The sequence below is a fragment of the Ascaphus truei genome, chromosome 6 (assembly GCF_040206685.1).
Source record: "Ascaphus truei isolate aAscTru1 chromosome 6, aAscTru1.hap1, whole genome shotgun sequence".
Lineage (NCBI taxonomy): Eukaryota > Metazoa > Chordata > Amphibia > Anura > Ascaphidae > Ascaphus > Ascaphus truei.
The window spans coordinates 105,842,371-105,858,966 of NC_134488.1; the positions used below are offsets into that span (position 1 = coordinate 105,842,371).

At 37.6% G+C, this 16,596-nt stretch overlaps 1 protein-coding gene across 7 annotated transcripts in view; it reads right to left on the minus strand.

Annotated features, from left to right (window-relative positions):
* Window positions 1–625: 625 nt before the first annotated feature.
* Window positions 626–16,596, minus strand: part of LOC142497578 (uncharacterized) — an 80,457-nt gene continuing 64,486 nt past the window's right edge. For 6 of the 7 annotated variants that reach the window (XM_075605577.1, XM_075605578.1, XM_075605582.1 and 3 more), the window contains 20 exons: window positions 16,330–16,362; window positions 15,463–15,571; window positions 13,638–13,690; window positions 12,398–12,503; window positions 11,953–12,054; window positions 11,588–11,625; window positions 11,192–11,297; window positions 10,312–10,334; window positions 9,892–9,924; window positions 9,504–9,612; window positions 7,027–7,082; window positions 6,506–6,611; window positions 6,100–6,201; window positions 5,525–5,550; window positions 4,956–4,982; window positions 3,616–3,672; window positions 2,917–3,025; window positions 2,393–2,485; window positions 1,833–1,903; window positions 626–1,053 (listed from right to left, as the gene is read on the minus strand). In XM_075605577.1, the coding sequence (XP_075461692.1) occupies window positions 742–1,053; window positions 1,833–1,903; window positions 2,393–2,485; window positions 2,917–3,025; window positions 3,616–3,672; window positions 4,956–4,982; window positions 5,525–5,550; window positions 6,100–6,201; window positions 6,506–6,611; window positions 7,027–7,082; window positions 9,504–9,612; window positions 9,892–9,924; window positions 10,312–10,334; window positions 11,192–11,297; window positions 11,588–11,625; window positions 11,953–12,054; window positions 12,398–12,503; window positions 13,638–13,690; window positions 15,463–15,571; window positions 16,330–16,362 (1,671 nt within the window). In that variant the 3' untranslated portion in view covers window positions 626–741. The remainder of the gene's footprint in view (window positions 1,054–1,832; window positions 1,904–2,392; window positions 2,486–2,916; window positions 3,026–3,615; window positions 3,673–4,955; window positions 4,983–5,524; window positions 5,551–6,099; window positions 6,202–6,505; window positions 6,612–7,026; window positions 7,083–9,503; window positions 9,613–9,891; window positions 9,925–10,311; window positions 10,335–11,191; window positions 11,298–11,587; window positions 11,626–11,952; window positions 12,055–12,397; window positions 12,504–13,637; window positions 13,691–15,462; window positions 15,572–16,329; window positions 16,363–16,596) is intronic. The other variant, XM_075605581.1, reaches the window with a different exon arrangement.

The window sequence follows — 16,596 nt, forward strand, 5'->3', positions numbered from 1 at the left end:
ACTTCTACCTACTGTAGATGCTGGTGTAAAGAGCGTCTGTGAGGTGTTTGTAAGTGAGAAAATGTACTGTATGATCACCCCTAAAGTCCAAATAACAATGAGTAGACTAAATACCGGTACATACTGTAGTCTACTCATTGTTATTTGGACTTTAAGGGTGACTTTATCCTCCTCCTCTATTGATCTCTCTCTGGGGGTACCCCAGGGCTCTGTCCTGGGACCCCTTCTATTTTCTCTTTACACACTCTCTCTAGGTGACCTAATCACACCTTTTGGGTTTAAATATCACCTCTATGCTGACGACACACAAATTTACCTTTAACCCCTGACCTTACACCATATTATTTGATGGGTTATTATGGTTGACCTCTGAGTAAGAACTCTGACTATGGAATGTTATATACTATGTATGTAAAACTCAATAAAAACTTAAGTTATAAAAAAAAAAAAAATAATCACAGCTATTAGTTTATTTTACCTAGACTGCACTATAATGCTCTACAATCCCGGTATGGAGAAAGACGTTCAAAGGGCTTGGCAATGTGTGTAGCTGCCATTGTGACACATTGTGTATACCGAGACTACCTCAGTGCACCAGCATGAGTGTGGAAATAAGAGACACAAGTTGCAAATGAATGTCCTTTAATCAGGAAATCATAGCAGAATTGCATTTCAGTTATATATGGAGTAGGAAGCCGTTAATTTGTTGACATCCTTATACATTAAGAATATCATCATATCTTAATTCTTGTTGCTTTCCTCAAAGGTTGTCCACATCTGATCTCCACTGGCTTCGTCCTCGCTTCCTTCCCCGCTTCCGTCACCACTTTGTTCCCCGCTTCCTTCCTCCTCAGAGCCTGAGCAACGGTTGCACCCGCACTGCAGAGCTTCCTGCACAGTCAGACGAGCTCTCGTGCCATCCAAGCAGGGCAGCTCAAAGTTCTTTGGGCGAGTTGTCGTCACAGAACAGCATCGGCATTGAGACACAGGCTCCCAGAGACTGCTGTATTCTGTGCTGGACTGACAATATCCGCTGCACACTTGCAGTATCACCTGAAGACAAAGCAATGACATGCAGACGTTAGATCAGGGGTGGCCAACTCCAGTCGCAAGAGCTACTAACAGTTCAGGTTTTCAGGATTCTGATGTATAATATGTTCAGCGAGTGTATCTTACTGTATCTGATAATAGGGGATTTCTCTCTTAAAATTAGGACTTGCCATATGTGATCCAAGATTATATTCCACAGTAATACAGTAGCATCACAACTTTTTCAGATAGTGTTAGCCCTCATATAAACAAATACAGAGTGTATTAATATGCCAAATGATGTAGTGGCACATTGTTCTGCTGCACCTTTCTGCACCCTCCAATACTAAAGCAGTGAATTTAATGGACTGTTTAAGGTGTATTTGTATAATTAACCATTGTATTTCAGGAGTTGACGAACCAGGATCCTACAGGTCAAGTAATGTGATTATAATTCAACAAATTAATGCAGTAAATTGTAAGCTCGGGTTATGTGCCTGAAAAGAGTAGGGCACAAATACAGGTGTTTTTTTATATTGCACAAGAAAGTACCAAAAATAAGGACATTGTTGGGAAAATGCAATGCTTCACCTGATACTGTGATGTGTATGCTGGCACTATATATTAAATACATAAGAGTAATGTAAACTTATACATAATACCCTTAGACAGAACGATTTACAACCATCTCCAAGATGGTAAAACAGTAGCATTGGGCAACAGGGAAGTTGAGAAGTGATGACTTGTTCATCATCTTTAGCCCTAGTTGTCGCTGGTTGATCGATGTTGCTGATAATACTTACTGAAGCGCTGCATTTTCCAGATGTCAGCTGTACTTCTTTGGGGACTGGGTTGCATTCATCCCTTTTCCTCTCTGAAAAGGAAAAACAAACAGTTGCCCACATAAATGGCAGCACTAAGTAGTCTTTTCATTTTGAGTACTTGATATGCATACACTGGTGACTTCAGTGAAAGATAGTCAGAGGCTTGTTACAGCTGCTGTCATCATCGGACTTATCATGAGGGTGCGATTTCCGTGATAGGAGGGTATAGTTTAAAACCATTAAATAGAACTGAAGATTCTTACAAAAACTATCAAAGTTTAAAGAAGTGTTAAAACCCCCACAATTAAATACCCTGTGAATAAACAGAAGGAATGGTTCACTTGAAAACCCAGGCTTCTCCAGGTGAACTACAGTAGTTATAAACACACATAATTTAGGTCTATTCAGAATACATGTAAAATGATCATTCTATGTTAGAAATGTAAAGTATATCCGAATGCAAATTACATACAGTGACGCCCATTAATTTTCAATCAACAAATCAGATGTCCAATTGGTAAGCTCCATTTGACACATACCACATTTCAGCCTGGGACAGCATTGGTTGTTCTGTTGCACTGCCACCAGCCGCTCATCACTGCTGCACGCCGGCACTGTCTTGCATGTACATTCTACAAAAGGAGGACATCTTGTTACACTTGCTACTAGTATCAGAAATAGATGCAAAATATACACTAGTTGCAGAAGGATGCACAGTTAGATATTGTTTTAAATGAGTTGATCGCTGAATTCATGAATAAATGGGCGGCAAAGACGTAGTGAGCACAAAACATAACATACCGTACCAACCATGGGTCAGAAAGCTGAAACAAAATAACTATTCTCCTTTATTTATCCTTGCTCTTTTATTATGTGGCCTGTTTATCAAAGTCACAGTTTGCTTTCCTGTGCTATGTTCTTCTATGGATAGGACTGGCATCTCACCAGCATGTCACCCTACTGGTGCTGGTTTATTGCTATTTGCATGAGCAATTAAACTTCCGCAGTAATAGAGCAAAACCACTTGTTGGCTACTCTGACATCCTCCCCTCCCCAAACTTACCGCACTCGTACAATGGACAGCAGGGATTCAATGGGTTTGGCTTCACAATCACTCTTTCGTTATCCTTGCAGGGTTTCTTGTTGCTGCATATCACATCTCTACAATTAGGCTGTAGAAAATGGAAGTCATAGAAGACTTGATTACACAGCAATACTGTTAAGCTACAGACAGACTACCCATTGATTTTACTATAAACCAAAAAATCTTTGCAAGATACACACGGATATGCATAATGCTTTACTTGCATATTAAAGTGTAGTCTATTCAGGTACATAAGAAGAGCTATTTATTGAAGTCTACTTGATGTAAAACAGGTGCAATACTGGAGAAACTAAACAACAGCACAAGATTTTTTAATGATACCAAACAAATGCATTGCTGTTTGCAGCAAGGAGACTGCAACGACCCCTTACATTTATTACTAAACATTGAAGTATTAAACACAACGTCCCATTTTAATGCCTTTACATCAGGGGTTCTTAACCTGTGGTCCATGGACTCTCCGGGGGTTCGTGGAGCAGCTCCAGGGGGTCAGCGCAAAAAAACCCAACAATAAATGATTTATAATAATGTATATAATACAATAAATATATTATTTCATAGTGTGGGGGTTCGAAAGTTAAAAAAATCAGGATCTAGGAGTCCGTAGGTTCAAAAAGGTTAAGAACCACTGCTTTACAGGGTTACTGGCCATCATACCTTGGTAGAACTGACAATAGAACCAGTGGTCCTCTGTGTTTCCCCGGTGGTAGTTGGCTGCGGAATAAGTGGAGACATAACTTGGTGAAGAACAGAGGCATTTTAAATACAACTTCAACACAAAAGAACAATCTTTGCCCTATTATGAAATCCGGTTTCACTAAGTTTCTATCAGTTGCAAATATCATGATCTTGAAATAGTTTATATGAGCATCACCAACTCAACATTATTATCCTGGGTAATGCATAATAAGCCTGGGAGGAATCGGCAGTAAAGGAGAAAAATAAAGGAGGGAACGGTGAGTATCGGGAAATTAAGGGTTTAATACCCGTGGGGAAACTGAGCTTTATTTCTGCATCTAGTCAACGAAAGATAAAGGTTTCCCATCCGTCCACTGATGGTCCAGTGCGAGGAAACTGCTGATATGAGAACTGCTAGTGAGTGGTGAAGGCTGTGTCAAGGTAAGCAGAGCAGTGCTTGGTGCGTGCTTGTGGTTGTGAGAAACTCGAAACTCAGTGCCAGGGAACACATAGATCAGGGGTGGCCAACTTCAGCCTTCAAGGGCCACCAACAGGATATCCCTGCTTCAGCACAGGTGGCCCAATCAGTGGCTCGAGCAACCTGTGCTGAAGCAGGGAATGATTGTGCCACCTGTGCTGAAGCAGAGACTGATTGAGCCACCTGTGCTGAAGCAGGGATATCCTAAAACCTGACCTGTTGGTGGCCCTTGAAGACTGAAGTTGGCCACAGCTGATATAGATCATTATTTCTATTATATACCATGTTATATTACAGCTTTCAAATAGGGCACATTTGGTAAACTGCAGTTGCAAACTGGATCTATGACAACAGGACATATTTATCAAGTCCTGTTTTTTTAGTTTTTCAAGAGTAGTAGAAAGAGGATCCACAAACTTTAATCAAAATGACTTCAGATTTATAAGTTAGGAACCCTCGGAAATATTAACATGGGCAATATTCTATATACATGAATGGAGATGCCTGTTTAGCTAGAGCTAAAGTTGGCACAAAAGGACTTGATTCATAAAATAGACTTAAAAATAGTGTCTGGATTCATGACTATGCCCCATAATTTCATGTTGAGTAGTACATCACAGCCGTGTAATCAGCCTCTACCACAGGGGTGGCAAACTCCAGTCCTTAATGGCCACCAGCAGGCCAGGTATCATGGACATCCCTGCTTCAGCACAGGTGGCTCAATCATGACTGAGCCACTGATTGAGCCACCTGTGTTGATGCAGGGATATCCATAATGCCTGGCCTGTTGGTGCCTCTTGAGGACAGGAGCTGGCCCCCTCTCCTCTATCATATACAGTACCTGAGTTGTGGTGACGATGACAGAAGGCTGTGAAGAGAAGTTAAATAGGAACAATTAACAAGATGTAAAGGTATTTAATAAACAGGTGTACTAAATATAATGCCAAACTAAACTAAACATTGTTGCTCTGCGCCAAAATAACTTCCTAAGTATTTATGTACTGTATGCAATATTAACTTTCTTAATACTTTTCGCTGCAGTAGATAGCTTAGAATTGTAAGTTGCTTACCCTTACTATGTAACTGTCTAGTACTGACAAAGGGATGCCAGTTCAATGACAAACAAGTTTAAGAGTTTAAGGCCTTTAACATCTGGTGTTGCCAACTTGATCTAACAATACATTTACTTAAATGGCCTGCAAAGTGATTTCACTGCTTACAAATCACCACTTACTAGACATGGCCCTCAATGTTAAATAATGCAAGAATAAGAGACATAAGTGAGGTAGGGGGGAATTGGATATAAAAGTCCAAGGAGGGGTTTGCAAGAGAAATGGTTAAATTAAACCAGAGCATTAAATAAAGATAAAAAGGACATCTTATTTATTCATGTTATAATCATGAACTTACTGTGGTAACAGGTTTTCCTTCATTACCTGAAACATGAGAGTAAATACATTGGTGTTAGGGCACTATGGTCTTTTTGAAGTGACTGAAACATCTAAAGCACCAAGGGAACAAATATCTAAATGTCTGAAGAGTTCACTGACACTTGGGAATCAGGTGAACCTGACCCTGTAACACTCGCAACATTTTGCAATCAAAGATTTTTCCTTATTTTTCAAAAACATTTCAATGACAGAAAATATTCAAAAACGTAGCAGCATAAACTCATTGATTTCATTTGAGAAGGTATTTAAACATTTGTAAATTCTATGAAAAATTAAGCGTAATTAAGAGTAAAAGTAGAGTTTAAATGTAAACCAGAACATATTTTGTGCAATCTTAGTAATGAAATGAGGTCTTCGTTATGCACGTAACAGATACAATTTAGAACCTATCAATGGTTTTTAGCCATTTGCATAATGCAGACAGATTTTGATCCTCCCAAAATGTTCATGCTCTATTCTAGTCAGATTTCAGTGTGACCATGCGGTGTTCACACCTCACTCTTGCTGTTTTTGTTCAGGTGGCTGGATACTTACGGCATTTGTAGGTTGGACAGCATTGAGTTTCTGGATCTAGAGACATGTCTGGTTTGACCCCAATGCCACAAAAAGGAGCTGGGCTGCATGTTTGCTGACACTCTGTAAGAAGAAGAAGAAAAGGCCAGAACAAAATGTCATTAATATAACAACTTTTGACTACAGCATATCATCACACCTAAATGTGATTATTATACTGAGTAGACAATAACATCAGTGATAGAATCATATGATATAATATAAGCTCATGTCAGGTCTTTGTGATATTGCTTATTGTGAAGCCTGGAAACTGAGTACCTATTACTATTACCCCCAAGCCACAGACAAAATGGGGGCACATCTCTCAATGCTGGTGCGTCCAAGTGCTGTATAGCCAAACAGTGAAATGGTTTATATATGCTCTTACCACAGTCAAATTCTGGACAGCAAGGATCTGTCCCAGTGACACCCACTGGAAAAGCACCTTCCTTCTCACATGTTACCGGATAACACTGAACATTCTTGCATATCTCCTACAATGGACACACAATCTCGATCAGATATCATCCGTATCACAAAAAGTCATAACAACAAACACATATTTACATGTCTCTTTGTGTGTGTGTTACACAGAGGCCCCTATGCAGTAAATCTGTAAAGCCATCTTCCCCTTGCTCAGAAAGATTCTAGCTTCATTCTTCCCGATCATGGTGAAAACATCTTTATAGCATATTGAATAGGGATGAAAGAAAGGCATGTGCCAGAGATATTCGCTCTGCAACCTGATCCTGTATGGATACATGTTACGATGACAGAATAATTGTATTTAATTGTTATAAACTATTACAGTGTTTCACATGCTTACTGATGACATACTAATCGCTACTTGATTACTACATTTCTGTAATGTACACGTACATTCACCACTGTGTTACTGATTATTCTTACCAGTGGGGAAGTTGATGTTTCTGTCCCTATTGCAGGTGTTGTGGTTAGTACTGATTCTAGAACAATAAACAAAAACACACTTAGTTTAATAATGCTTTATTTATTACATATTCAGTGTACCTCATTACTTTGCCTTTTTTTGAATTTTTTAGACCATTTCTGCTTTCTCACACAAATATATTTAAAAGTCTGGCATGTAAAGGAGTACTGTTTAGTAGTATATGGTTTCACTCTGGTTATCTCCATCATATTATGTACAGTTGTTTATATCAAGCCTAGATGATCCATCTATACTGTACCTTCTTCCATAACCTCCCATTCTAAAATCTTATTCCACACACTTCAATTCTACACCTTCTTCCATACCCTCCAACATTTAGCACACAGAACAGGTAACAAAAAGTAATACCAAAGTGACATTGGCCCAAATTTACTAAGCAGTGCCATAAGATACCTTACATGCCTTTTGGGTTCATGGGCGGTAAGGTGTCCTCTGGCACTAGAAGGCATCTTATGGCAGAGCTTTGCTTGGTAATTACGGCCCACTGTCTTTCCTTTATCTCACAATGGTAACAAACCCACAGAATACTCATTAGTGTTAAGAAAACAATGAATCTTATGGAATGCTTATTGTACAGTATGCATGTCCAATTTCAGTGGGAGAGTGGAGAGGAGAGTATAGGGAGCAGTCCAGTTTAGATAGATGCAAGTCTTTGTATTTGCATTATTAAGTAGTAATGGAAATCCTTTATTACAGTGGAAGGAACAGTATGGGCCTATTATAATCCAATAAGGAAAAGGTGTACAGAACCATGACTGGGGAAGTGGCAAAAACACAATGTTTGCCGATGAAGAGAGAAAAAACACCTTTTCCATATTTCACAAAAATCAGTTTTGTCTTAAATTATGCGCAATAATACAGTAACATCTAGCAATTAGTACAGTGTACAGGGTACTGTTTCGTAAAACAAACTACTGCGTGAAAAGGAAGGAAGTTGAGTATATTATTAAAATGTAAAACTCAGACTATCAAGATGTGGTTAACCAGACCTTCCCTGGAGAGAGATTGATGTGGTTTTGGGGGTACAAATACAGTCATATTATTGGAGAAGTTTCTGTGATATTAGCTTCATATACTGGTGTAAGAAATCCAATTTAGCAATAATTATATTGTAATGAATGAATCTGTTATCAAAGGCAGAATGTTAAAGTATACAGTATAATAGTCTGGACTTTCCTTCATATCTATATATTATCTGATTGTATATTCAGTTATTGTTACATGTGCAGTATTCTAAGTGAAAGGTCAGATCTATTCTGACAGACAGAATTGACCCAAAATGTCAATTCGTGGCCTCAAGTTGTTGAACAGCTGCAAGTCCTAACTGGGAAAAATGCTGCATAAGACTTTTCAATTCAGTAAGTTTGAAACTACTTATATGTTCAGAAGTAGTTCATATGACATCAGTAATGTAGGTGAATACCATGTTGGGATATAACATCTTAAAGGTTAAAATGGCTGACTGGGTGGGTCTTTATGGATAAATACAGCAGTGAGCTTAGTGAGTTTAGGAAGGAAGGATGGAGAGAAGATAGGCCAGACGAAGAAAGACCAGGCCAGATTGATAATACCATGAAGAGGAGAAAAGGACATGTTAATACCTGAAGAGAATATTAACAGAAAGAAGGTTACTATGTGCAACTATTCTTAAGAATATCAATCTATTTGAAACATCACCATCGTCATTCTTACTATTTTTGTATGTAAGTAATTATTTTCAAAATAAACGTTTTGTTTTTGTGTGCAAACGACAAGAATGCTGAATTCTGTTATACTGATGTGAATCTACAGAAAAAGCGAATTTAAGGACATTTAACAACTGGCTCCCAAAAGACTGTTACAGGGAAATAATCTATTTTTTAAGGAAGAAAATCGACACATTTTCCTAATGAGGAATTAAGAAGTGTCAGATAAAATATAGGAGTCTATTTATCAAAGTGTCCTGACTCCAAAGCTTGGGGACATTGAACAAAACAGTGTAACAAACATATAAAAGAAACAATATCCCATTGAGAGTAATGGGATTTTCTTCTTTGATAAATCTGGTGGTGATATTGGCCCATATTTATTAAGCAGTTGACTTGAATGGGCTGTAAGGGGTCTTCCAGAATCTGAAGGTGTCTCAGCAGAAGATGGCCAAATATGGTCCATAGTGTAGTTTTGCTCCAGTTCGGATTGCAACCTCTCTAATATGCCACATTGTCAACATGATTTGTACAGTATGCTGTCTGTAGTGTTTCATACAGTATGTTGGGGCACTAATGATTGTGCACTCTCTACCCAGAAAATAAATGTATTTAGACTCTTTGTAACCTCTTACACTAATGACACAGTTCATTTCCATAACTATAACTATATATTTGCAGTTTACTGTGCGCTCAAAGCATATGTGACACTTTGTTGTATCTGTACTTACCACATTCATACATGGGACAGCAAGGATCCGCAGGGTTTGACTTCACAATAACCATTTCACCAGGACGACAAGTCGTATCTCTGGAACACTTAACATATTCACATCCAGGCTACAAGGGCCAGGAAACAGACAAAACAGAACAGTTAATTGGGCTAATATACACAAAGGCTGTATCATTATTATACACTTGCATTTTACATCACGTTATGTTTGTGAGAAGCTGATGGGAAAGCACATTTGAAATATTGTTATGTATTAAATATTGTAATATAGCTAGAGATGCCAATTTTAGGTTTTAACTGGAAAAAAATATCACCAATGGATAATGCATGATAATTTCCTATTGAGTTCAACCTCTTGTAACAGCCTGTGTTAGAAGGGAACATACCTGAGTATAGATCTTGCTGGTGGTTGGCATCATCTGTGAAATAAATGATGAAAACAAGACTTTTAAAAAATGTAGATGCAATGAAATTAAATCCAAGGATCATTGCATTATTATGAAATAGATAGTTTCTGCCTCAAATTGTAGAGAATATGAAGTATTTTATTTGGATTTAGATCTATGCAAGAAAACAAAATCAGGAGAAATTCTTCAACACGAATGGGGAATCAAACAAGAGAGGTACAGAGTGAGTGTGGGGCACCAAATACTACATAGGAACTAGAAAAGGAGAGAATAACAGAGAGAAGAGAAGTGACTGGAGAATAGAAGGTTTAATAACATTAATGTATAAATGTCCCCACATCGCACTCTCTCACATCTCCCCTTAATAAGACACCTCATGCAAACCTCCTGTGAACTTACAGTAGTGACTTCCTCTTCAGGGACTGAAATATGAAAGAAAGATTATTGTTGTTAGTACACAAGGACTTTTCAATCTAGTCAATGATAGCTCTACACCCTAAGACAGGGAAATAGGTAACTGCACACACACAGTACTAATTACGTTTATTTACTAGTTCTGCATGATAAGGATATAAGAAGCAGTTTATCAGCAAGGCGGCATTTTCTCCAATACAGTATCTCACGAAATAAACTAAATAAACTGGGATGTATGATAATATAGAGGATGACTATACACGTCAAGTCCTTTAAACCTTTTTCACCAGAGAAACAGAACCCTAAACTAGTGTTGGGTGTCAGCAGCTATAAGCCTAAAAGAGACCTTCCCAATAATATGTTTGGACTGTTTGACTAGATGTTTTGGAGACTGTAAGTGTGCAGTAGAAGAGGTGTGATACATTGTTAACACTGCAGTAACTTCCATTCATTTGAAATAAAATGAATCAATATGACCCAATGTTGGTAGACATGACTGATACTGCCCATTCATCATGTTATCATTATGCTGCTCTGATGCTTACTGTTCTTATTACCTATTAAACTTATGTTAAAGATACATAAGATGGAAATAAAACCTTCAGTCTCATGTATCCAGGGGCAGCATTATATTACTCTCTACTCCACTTTGCAATCAGACTCCTCTCTTGTCATTTATTTCCTCACTGTGCTAGATTTGCACATTGGCATAAATCAATAGACATAGAAAATGCAGAAGTAAAGCTCTTCACGAGTGTGACATGATTTCCAGAATTCTTATAAGCACCTGGCTATGTTTCACATGCTAAACTGTGGGTTTGTTTACTACATATTAATTGGTGAAATTGTTCACACTTGTACTTACCACACGAATACTCTGAACAGCAGGGATCAGACCCAAGGGTGGCTACCAGTGTATAACCTATCTTGTCACATTTCATAATAGGGCACGTTACATTCTTACAAATCTCCTACAAGATACAAAAACACACAAACGCAGGATATTAGTACAGTAGTCATATATAACATGAACATTCTGTAGCTAGATAAATCCTCTTTGTATCACACAACCAAGGATTTATCAGGCAGCCTACATGTTTGAGGATGGGAACACCAAAAACAGAACGTTGATTACGTGGATTTGCTTCATTTGTTTAGACCAATTACACAGTTTCACAAGTTTACAGATGTAACATGATTCTGAATATGCTCTTTCTACATATCTAATGTCCAACACTATTTCAAGATGATAGAAGCATACCTTTGTAGTTGTAACAGATGCTGGTGTGGTAGAGGGCTCTGTCAAGAAAACATACTGGGATTAATAATCTGTTAATAATAAATAATCTGAAATATAAAAGCCAACATAGCAGTGTTACTTCACAGCTAGACGGTAGTAGAATTAGGCTCTTAAAAATAAATGTATATAATAGTAAATCATATACTGCAATGCAACTGATGAAGATGCTAACACTTCAATTTGATATCACTGTCAGTCAGTGTGTTCTGTGCTGTACACTGTGATTCCCTTTCCCGTGATTATGAATCTACACCAATCTAGGCAGAGTTCACTGTGGTCTTTGTGTATCACATCCACTCTACTTCCTCTGTTCTGTGGGTACTTACCACATGTGTATGTTGGACAGCATTGAGTTTCAGGGTCAATAGATATTATTGGCTGACTGCGATCAGTACAAGTAGGAGGTCGACTGCATTCAGTCTGGCATTCTGAAAGCAAACAGAAATAATTGAAATATTTATATACGTATTACCTTTAGTTCAATCAACGTTTGGAATTTATTTGGCAAACTTACTCTGAGTGCTGGTTCTTTAAAGCCCATTAATGCTACATTATAGTTGAATGTCAATTTAAATTTCTTGAGAAAATTACACATTAAGACAAGACAAAAGTATAATCCTCCTGGCATCTCAGATGGTCCACTTCATTCAGGATTACAATGGGAACAAGAGCAATCAAGTGCTAGACATTGATAGAAGCCACTAGATATGATCATTTAAAAATCTTAATTGGGTCAATGGCCTTTAAAGTATACTTTATATATGAACTTACCACACACGAAATGTGGACAGCATGGATCCACCCAAGGAACTTCCACTATGGAAGCACCTTCCTTCTCACAGGTTACTACTTGGCAGCGTACATTCTTGCATATATCCTATGTATAGATACACAGAGGTATATCAAAATCACCATATGGCATGAACATATTGTAATTACAAACGAAGGCGCTGTCTATAGGCTCACAGAAATATATAACTCAGTGACTCAATTATTTGCGCTGAATACATTGTTTCACATGTTTGCATGTCCAGGGATCAATGGATCAAGCAGTCTCTATTAATACTGTGCAGACTTTCTGAGCACATCTTAGCATCTGAGTCAAACAGGAAACCTTTTCATGTGTTTGATACCATTAGGCCTTGTTAGGCAAACTTGTTTTACTCCATCAGATCTGGTAGTTAACAGTAATTAATGTAAAAAAGGAAGAAAATTCTAACAAGATGCTAAAATCGCTGAAGAAGCAGCTTCCTTCTTGCATGTTACCACATTGTACTGACCAGTCTTGCATATATCCTACAATGGACACATACACCAGATATCAGTCATATCACAAGATGCAATAAAAACAAACACATATGTACTGTAGTGCCCACGGTTATTCTAACACAAACCAGTTGTAATCGCCAAAAAGACCCAGGTACACCCAGGTACATGCTGGATACATGCCTTAAACTTGCCTTAAACCAGACACAGCATTTCTGCAGTGATTAATGGCCCATCAGATTAACAGAGGGGGTCCCTGGCAGTCCCATTCAAACTGAATCGGACTGCCAGGGACAACTGCTGTGTAAATCCTATGGGTCATTAGTCAATGCAGAAATGCCTTAAACTTGCCTTAAACTAGCCAGGTTACACCCAGCACATACCCAGAATGTAACCGGGCTGAGTTTAAGGCAAGCTTTAGAATACTCGTGGTCTCGTCTGTATATGCCTCGTTGTGCGTTTGTGTCATGCAAAGGCCCATATTTATTTCATATTCTGTAAAGCCATCTTCCCCTTGCTCAGGAAGAACGTCTTCATAGCATATTGAATCGGGATGAAAGAAAAGGATGCGCCAGAGACATTGGATGTGCAGCCTGACCCTCTCTCATGCGGTAGGATGGCAGAATAATTGCATTTCATTGTTTTAAGCTACTACACTGTTTCACATGCTTACTAATGCAATGCTGGTCGGCACTTGAGGATTACATTTCTGTAATGTACGGCCATTACTACTGATCATTCTTACCAGTGGAGAAGATGATGTTTCTATTCCTATTGCAGGTGTTGTAGTTGGTGATTCTACAAAAAAACACACTTAGTTTAATAATGCTTTCTTTATTACATATACAGTGTACCTCATTACTTTGCCTTTTTTTTTTTTACTTTTTAGACCATTTATGCTTTCTCACACAAATATATTTAAAAACCTGGCATGTAAATGAGTACTGGTTAGTAGTATAGGATTTCACGCTGGTCCTTTCCATCATATTATTTACAATTGTTTATATCAACTAGATGATCCATCTATACCTACTTCCATACCCTCCAATTCTACACCCTTCAATTCTATACCCTTTTTCCATACCCTCCAACATTTAGCACTCAAAAAAGATAACAAAAACTAAGGAACAGCAAAGAAGTTATATTGGCCCAAATTTACTAAGCAGTGCCATAAGATACCCTCTGGCACTGGAAGATACCTTACATGCCTTTTAGGTTCATGGGTGGTAAGGTGTCCTCCGGCACTAGAAGGTATCTTATAGCAGAGCTTTGCTTGGTAATTACGGCCCACGGATCTTCCTTTATCTCACAATGCTAACAAACCCACAGAATACTCATTAGTGTTAAGAAAACAATGAATCTCATGAAATATTGTACAGTATGTATGTCCAATTTCAGTGGGAGAGTGGAGAGGAGAGTATAGGGAGCAGTCCAGTTTAGATAGATGCAAGTCTTTGTATTTGCCTTATTAAGTAGTAATGGAAATCCTTTATTACAGTGGAAGGAAAGGTATGGGCCTATTATAATCCAATAGGGAAAAGGTGTACAGAACCATGACTGGGGAAGTGGCAAAAAAACAACGTTTGACGATGAAGAGAGAAAAAACACCTTTTCCATATTTCACAAAAAAAGTGCTTTGTCTTAAATTATGCGCAATAATACAGTAACATCTAGTAATTAGTACAGTGTACATTGTACTGTTGCCAAAACAAACTACTGAGAGAAAAGGAAGGAAGTTGAGTATATTATAGAAATGTAAAACTCAGGCTATCAAGATGTGGTTAACCAGACCTTCCCTGGAGGGACATTGAAGTGGTTCCGGGTTACAAGTACAGTCATATTATTGGATATGAAAGGAGAAGTTTCTGTGATATTAGCTTCATATACTAGCTCCCAAAAGACTGTTATAGGAGAATAATCTCTTTTTTAAGCAAACAAAACCACCTATTTTCCTAATGAGGAATTAAGAAGTGTTCGATAAACCCCAGTTGATTAAAATATAGGAGTCTATTTATCAAAGTGTCCTGACTCCAAACTGGGGGAAATTGACTAAAACAGTGTAACAAATGTATAAAAGAAACAGGATCCCATTGAGAGTAATGGTGCTGATATTGGCCCATAAATACTAAGTAATCTTATACCATAAAACCCCTTTTGGTGATGGAAGACACCTTGCAATCCATTGACTCTAATGGGCTATACGCGGTCTTCCAGCATTGAAGGCGTCTCAACAGAAGACTGCTTAGTTAATATGGTCCATTGATTAGTTTTGCTCCAGTTCCGTTCGCAACCTCTCTAATATTCCACCTTTTCAACATAATTGGTATGCTACCTGAAGTCTTTTATATGTTGTGGCAAAGATTTATTTGATATTGTCATATGATTAATTGAATTAACTAAATCCAAGCCATTGTGCCATCTCTATCCATAAAATAAATATTGTTATCAGCATATTTATTATGTAACCTCTTACACTAATGACACAGTTCGTATCCAATATCTATAGCTATGTGTTTGCAGTTTACATTGAGCTCAAAGCTTATTTGAGACTCTGTTGCACCTGTACTTACCACATTCATACAAGGGGCAGCAAGGCTCCACGGCGTTTGACTTTACTGTAATTGTTTCACCAGGACGACAAGTTATATCTTCGGGACACTTGACATTTTCACACCGATACTACAAGGGCAGGAAACAGACAAAACATAACATTTAATTGGGCTAATAGACACCAAGACTGTATCATTATCATACACTTGCATTTGACATCACTTTGTTTGTAACAAGCTGAAACTGATGGAAAAGTACAAATGAAATATTGCTATGTATAATACATAGTAATATAGTTAGGGATGGTGATTTTAGTTTTTAACTGTAAAACATCATCAATGAATCATCTTGCTTTTTGGATGAGAACCAATAAAAATCATAAATCTAGTATAATTTTTCCATTGAGTTCCACCTTTTCTAGCAGCCCTAATACAGGTAGGAGACAAAAGCAACTCTAAGGGAGTATGAAAACTAAAAATAAGTGCCATGATAAACACCAAATTTATATGTCAACTTTCATTCTTAACAGTGATAAACACAGGTTTTTTTTAATTACATTAAAACTACAGAAAAAATTAATTTTATATAAAACAAAATAAACACTAATACTAGAATCAGAGAACATAATGTAATCATTGAAATCTAGAATAAGTAATACAGTGCACAGTAAAAAAAAAACTAAATGCTAGTGCATTTCAGTGTTTGCAAAGCCAATGATCCATCATAAACACTGGGTTTCATTCACTAATCATCTGTAGCAGTATCATACACTAAATTCCCTCGTGCAATGGACTTTCTGTAAGAGGAACTGCTATTAAAGTATATTGAATGAGCCCAATTGTGTGTGCTAGACTGATTTTAACAGCCTGTGTGAGAAGGGAACATACCTGAGTATAGATCTTGCTGGTGGTTGGCATAATCTGTGAAATAAATGAAGAAAACAAGACTTTTAAAAAAAAAGCAGATGCAATGAAATTAAATCCAAGGATCATTGCATTATTATGAAATAGTTAGCATTGGCTTGTTACTGCCTCAAATTGTAGAAAATATGAAGTATTTTATTTGGATTTAGATCTACTGTATGCAAGAAAACAAAATCAGGAGAAATTCTCCAACATGAATGGGGTATCAAACAAGAGAGGAACAGAGTAAGT